This window comes from Tetrao urogallus, assembly GCF_951394365.1.
Source record: "Tetrao urogallus genome assembly, chromosome: 23".
Taxonomy (NCBI): domain Eukaryota; kingdom Metazoa; phylum Chordata; class Aves; order Galliformes; family Phasianidae; genus Tetrao; species Tetrao urogallus.
The window spans coordinates 3,744,566-3,750,628 of NC_136836.1; the positions used below are offsets into that span (position 1 = coordinate 3,744,566).

Consider the following 6,063-nt stretch of genomic DNA (forward strand, 5'->3'; position numbering starts at 1 on the left):
AAGAAAGAAATTAGTCGGGGAGATGTTTAAATAGAAAGAATTTAAGAGTGCATTAGTCTCGCTGCTGACCTAACAAGCACCTGGCTTTCAGATCGATAAAGCTTTTCGGATCTACTCTTTTTTTTTTGCTGTAAAGCCAATATTGGCCTTTTGCTATGAGTTGGGTAGCTCCTGTTTCTGAGCACGTGGCCGTGAGGAGCGGGGTGCTCAACCCCAGGTGCTGCTTGGATGCTCCAGGTCCTGCTGTGCTTTTTTGGCTGCACAAAGCAGAGCTATGCTTGGATGCAGAAGGGGCTGGAGCCAGAGAGTGTGAGCGTGGTGGCTGGGGTTGATCTTCTCATGGAGAAGTGTCCAATATGCCCTTGAGCAGAGCGTTGTGAGCATGGAGCTTGGAGACTGAGAAAGAAGAGGCATTGTGTTTGTGTTTTTTAGTCTCACATGCTGATGCAGAACTTGTGTGGGGTCAGGGAAGGCAGCACAGAGGATGGCAGGGGGAAAGCTGCATCCAGGCAGGGCTCTGTGCATGGCTAAGGTCTGGCAAATCCTCTGGTTAATGATGGGAAGGTCTGTCTTGTGGGCAAGGCTCTGTGCATGGCTGGGGTCTGGCAAATCCTCTGGTTAATGATGGGAAGGTCTGTCTTGTGGGCGCAGTGAGGCTCCTGGCTTGTGCTGGAGAGCTGCACTGTGTGTTCCCAAAACAAAGGAAGTAACTCCTACAGGGAAATCCTTCAGGACTGCTGCTCTCTGCTTTGCAGTGGGTGCTGTAAATTGTCCTTGGAGCACACTGTGACAGCATCACCCTTGCACAGCACTCCTTCCTTCACAGCCTGCAAATAGCAAAGGTTTGGTGCAAGCGATGTGCGAGCTACGGCAAGGGGCCCTCTGAGAACGTGGGGATGTCCCAGTGGGGATCCTGCTTACCCTCTTTGTGCCATACAGGAGAGTTTGGAGAGATCTGCCGGGGCTGCCTGAAGCTGCCCAGCAAGCGGGAGCTGCCGGTGGCCATCCAGACACTGCGGGCTGGCTGTTCTGCCAAGCAGCAGCGCTGCTTCCTGGCCAAGGCGTGCACCATGGGTCAGTTCGACCACACCAACGTCATCCGGCTGGAGGGAGTCATCACTAGAGGTAAAAGGGGCTGCGTGGGGCAGTGGCAGGCTTTGTGCTTCACGGAGGGACTGAGCAAAACCCACCTCTGTGCTGCGTTATCACCCTGTTTGTATCTGCTGGCGAGTGCTGGCTGTTGCAATGCGTTTGCAAGGGATTTCTGTGTAGGATGGCGTTTTCTTTTCAGTTGTTACGCATGTGTGTGTGTGTGTATATGTAAACTTTTTTTCAATATGTTCAACCTAAGGTGGCTTTACCATCTGTCCTCTCGTTTTCAGCCCCCAAATCCCAGTTTGCTCCTTCCTCACTTTGGAGAGTGAGGTTGCAGAGTGTGGATGCCCTGCCCTGCCTGCATGCTGTGCCTGTGGCTCCTCCAGCAGCCTGCAGGGTTCAGGGGCCATGCAGTCACCCTGCGTGCAGAGCCCTTCATGCAGGGCTGATCCAACATCTTTGCAGGAGGCACAATGTCAGCACTGCCTGATGAAGGCACAGTGTGCAAACCAGTCTGTAGTTTTACCATGCAAGGCATTTCTGCACCTTTCTTTCCTTTTTCCTGACAATGTTCCCATGTAGGAGTGTCTATGCATGGTGGCAGCCGTGCTGCTGACCCACAGTGCCCTGCACAGCATAATGCCAGTGGTCTCTGGAATTCCATCAGCATGGAAATGATGGAGCCAGGTACTTTGTACTCAAGAAATGCCTTGTGCTGCTGGAGAAGCACAGAAAGGAGTGCTGGAACCTTTCACAGCAGCACTGTGGTGTCAGGGGGCGACGGCAGCCTGATTGCCCTCTGACAAAGTGCAAGGATGCTGATGTTGGTGATGCACTGCAGATTTTGGGCAGTGTGCTCAAGCTGATGCTTTGGAGATGCCGTGGTGCTGTGAGCGCAATGCTGTTGTTCTCTGAAAATCAATTGTTAGCTATTTTAGCATTCTGATGATTAATAAAGTGCTTACAGCTAGATTAATAAATCCGAGGAGTAGGACTGGCTTAGCAGTACAACAGTGTGCTTTCAATAAAAGCAAATTAGAGGGAGGTGGTGTCGGTGAAACAGATGAGGCCAACTGCTCCCAGCCCTCATGGGAGTGTGCACTGAGCTGCTCTGTGTTAAGTGGGTATTGGTGTAAATCCAAAGGCATGTGAGCACGTGTGGTGACTTGAAGCAGTCCTTCAGGACACGAGGAAGTATCTCTGCCCTGAGTCTGGCTGCTTTTGTGTAATTCTGTAAGTAATGTGTTTATTTGAAATGATTTCTTTGTGTCCAGAGACACAGACTCCCCAGGAGCATCTTGTCCTGCTCTTGGATAAGTCCGTGTTATGTGAGTCTGTGCCCATATCACGACCTCTGAAGAAAGTGCTTGACTTTGTAACAGGCTTTCCAGTACAGCTGGAGAAATGAGGACAAGCTCTTTACTTGATTTCCTCTTGCCAATTGTATTTCCATCCCTTTTAGCCAGATCTTCCCTTTGTTGAGCTTCATTAATGCTGGCAGAACTCATTCTGTGGCCACACTGTTGGGGTGCAGGAAGCCCAGCACTGTGCTGGGGTTCTGTGCATCTCTTGGTTTTGATCATTCAGAACAAGAAAATCACATCTTTGCTGGGAAGCACCTTCCAACATGAGCTCCTCCCTCAGCACTGCTTCACGAGTCTTAGTGCATGTACTCAGCAGTGCCAAAGTGCTGCTGCTTTCCATCAGCAAGCCTCCCTCACCCATCCCTCTTGGTCACATATGTCGCCTCACTGGTGGAGTTTGTGACCAAAAATCCCACGTGGAAAATCTGTCAAACAACCTGTATTTGCAGGTGGGGAGGTTTGAGGGCAGGGAGTTGGGCTCTGTGCTTCCATTCCCCCTTCAGTAGCATTCATGCAGTGCTCCTTGTCTGTCCATGCAGGGAGCACCATGATGATAGTGATGGAGTACATGGGGAACGGAGTGCTGGATTCTTTCCTCAGGGTGAGTGCTGTGTGCTGGCTGCTGGGCTCCATCACCTGCTCAGGCTTCAGCAGGCATCGCTCAGCTCCAGCTTTTCCTCCTCCTCTTTTCTTTCTTTCCTTCTTTTTGGTTTTATTTGCAGAAACACGAGGGCCAGCTCACGGCCAGCCAGCTCCTCAGCATGTTGCTGGGGATCGCTGCTGGCATGAAATACCTGGCAGAGATGGGTTACATCCACAAAAGCCTGGCTGCCCACAAAGTCCTGGTGAACAGCAGCCTGGCTTGCAAAATCACCGGATTCAGACGGCCGCAGGAAGATAAGATGGAGACCATCTTCTCCACCATGGTAAGGTGCCTTTTGGAATGGGATTTGGACATGGAATGTGTTGGGCTGGAGATCTGCCCGTCTGCATGGCGAGCAGCCTTGGGCTTCATTAGCTCTAGTTTGTCATTCATAATGAGGTTCATAGTTTTCAGTTAAGAACGTAAGTCCTGCTTGTTTTGTGCTCGCACCTCATCAGCTCACCCTGTCGCAGCTGAACCTGTTAGTGCATTGCATTAACTGGGCACAGAGGTTTTAAAAAGCCCTGATTGTGTGCACTTAGCTGAGCCCTTATTGTTTACAGGGAGCGTGCAGGCAGTGCCAAGGAGGTGTGCTGGCTGCAGGTACCTGGAGCTGTGCCCTGGTGCTGGGCACTGCTGTGCCAGGGAGAGAAAGGTCTGGGTGTGGGGTTCAGCCCATGATCTGTCAGGAGCTGCACTTTGCTGCCATCTCTAAGCTGGCAGATAGCAGCAAAAATCTCTGAGAATATTTTTTCAGCCTTTATCATAGGCTCCAAGGAGACCCTGGGGAAAGCATCCCCATCCTAGAGAGAGTGTGGTGAAATGGGACCGAGCTCTGAGCAACCCACAGTTTGGGAGAAACCTTTCCATGGCACGAGGAGCCCAGCTGGTAGCTTAGGGGTTGAGGTCTCTCTGCTGTTAATTACAATTAGCTGCAGTGTCTGTCACCTGCTTCCCCTGGTGCATCCAGAGGGTTCTGCAGAGGTGGAGGACAGGGCTGCTAATTACAGGAGAGCAGCCAGGGTGGAGGAGCTGTGTGTTTGTGCAGCTCTGAGATGGCTTTCGTTAAATATTAATGTATAAAATGCCATCAGCTTTTCCCAGAGCCATTCTCCCTGCCATTAATATTTCAGGACTCGCCTTCCCATGCAGCATACCATTGCATGACCATTTTAAAATAAATGGAGGCACGAGTTGTCAGAGCTGCACGTGGTATGCAGGGGGAGAGGATGCATGAGATGGCCACGGGCATCACTGTGTCACTCTCTGTCCTATGTGACAACCCCCATTTCTGCCCTTTTTCTGCCTGGCAGCGTGGGAAGAGCCTGGTGCTGTGGTCAGCCCCTGAAGCCATCCAGTACCACCACTTCAGCCCAGCCAGTGATGTGTGGAGTTTCGGCATCGTCATGTGGGAGGTGATGTCCTATGGAGAGAGACCCTACTGGGACATGTCCCACCACGATGTGAGTGCCCCAGCTGCGTGCCTGATATCGTTGTATGGCTCACCATATTTGGTGCAATCTGTATTCACCATCCCCCTCACCTCTCTGCCTTTCCATGCAGGTGATGAAGGCAGTGGAGGATGGCTTCCGCCTGCCTGCTCCAGCACACTGCCAGCCACCGTTGCACCAGCTGATGCTGGACTGCTGGCAGAAGGAGCGCAGCCAGCGCCCCAAATTCTCCCACATCCACGACGTCCTCAGCAAGATGCTGCAGAGCCCAGAGCTGCCTCCATGCACCAGGTGCCTGCCTGTCCCCGTGGGGCTGGGATCCTGCCATAAGTCCCCACTTTGCCCCTCACCTCCCTTCTGCCCTCAGGTCCCGCAGCACCGTGCCCCTCACCGAGCGCTCCTTCGTGGCTTTCCCAACGTTCAGCTCTGTGGGAGAGTGGCTGGAAGCCATAGGGATGGGCAGGTACCGGGATAACTTCACTGCTGCAGGCTGCTGCTACCTGGAGTCCGTGGCCAGGATGACAGCGCAGTAAGTGAGAGCGTTAGGCTGCAGCCTGGTGTTGCTGGGTTCAGTTTAAGCAGAAATTTGTAAGGTTTCTAAATTACAGCCTCTTGTGGCGAATGGAGGAGGCAGATCTTCCCAAATGTGTCTGCTGAAAGCTCGCTGGCCTGGCTTTGGTTGCTTGTGCTGTGCAGTTCAGCTGCTGCATTTTGGAGCTGTGGTTTGGAATTTTAACCCATAATTTCTAGCAGCAGTAGCGTGTTACCTGGCTCACACACAGAATGGGGTCAGAGATTTGCTGACAGACGGTACTGTGGGCAGCATGGGGCCTCCATGTCCAGGAGCTGTGTTGGGAACTGTTGTGTGCTGTGGGCTTGTGTCAACCCCAAGCTCCTTGCCAAGGTCGGTGTTGTTCAGCTGGGACAGTGCACTGGGGACTTTCTTACTGCCCAATGGCCTGAAATTCATACTGCTAATTGATGGAGAGCAGCCAGCATGGGAGGCTGAGATTAGGATTGTTCCCCTGATCATGGGGTGTATTTTGCAGAGACGTCCTGAGCCTGGGGATCACTCAGGCAGAGCACCAGAAGACCATCCTGAGTGGCATCCAGACCCTGCGGGCCCAGGTGATCCAGATGCATGGCAGGGGCGTGCAGGTGTGACGTGGAGCACAGACCAATGGAGCAGAAGGAGGTGCTGGCCCATGTTGGACCAAATTCGGAAGCCTTGCAGTTTTGGGTGGGATGTGGGATCTGGTGGGCTGCTGCCAGATGTGTCGTTCCAAGTGGTAAGAGGGCAGGGCATGCCATCCCCTGTGCTGGGGAAGCTGTGTTCCCAGGCACCAGGTACAGTGTACTTGGGTGGCTATGGTTCTCCCCACTGCTGCTCTGTAAGATGAGTCAAACTGTAATGACACCATTTCACATGGTAACTAGATTAACAGGGTGGATGAACATTTCTGTGCTGTCTTCATCCAGAGCTGACAGCATTTTCCTATCTAGCATCCTA

At 52.5% G+C, this 6,063-nt stretch overlaps 1 protein-coding gene across 1 annotated transcript in view; it reads left to right on the forward strand.

Moving 5' to 3' along the window:
- EPHA10 (EPH receptor A10) overlaps nt 1-5,717 on the forward strand; it is a gene marked incomplete at both ends in the record, with an annotated part of 29,955 nt that extends 24,238 nt beyond the window's left edge. The window contains 7 exons of the mRNA XM_079545987.1: nt 940-1,125; nt 2,999-3,060; nt 3,182-3,385; nt 4,416-4,565; nt 4,666-4,844; nt 4,921-5,082; nt 5,603-5,717. Of these exons, the coding sequence (XP_079402113.1) occupies nt 940-1,125; nt 2,999-3,060; nt 3,182-3,385; nt 4,416-4,565; nt 4,666-4,844; nt 4,921-5,082; nt 5,603-5,717 (1,058 nt within the window). The remainder of the gene's footprint in view (nt 1-939; nt 1,126-2,998; nt 3,061-3,181; nt 3,386-4,415; nt 4,566-4,665; nt 4,845-4,920; nt 5,083-5,602) is intronic.
- Nucleotides 5,718-6,063: the final 346 nt, after the last annotated feature.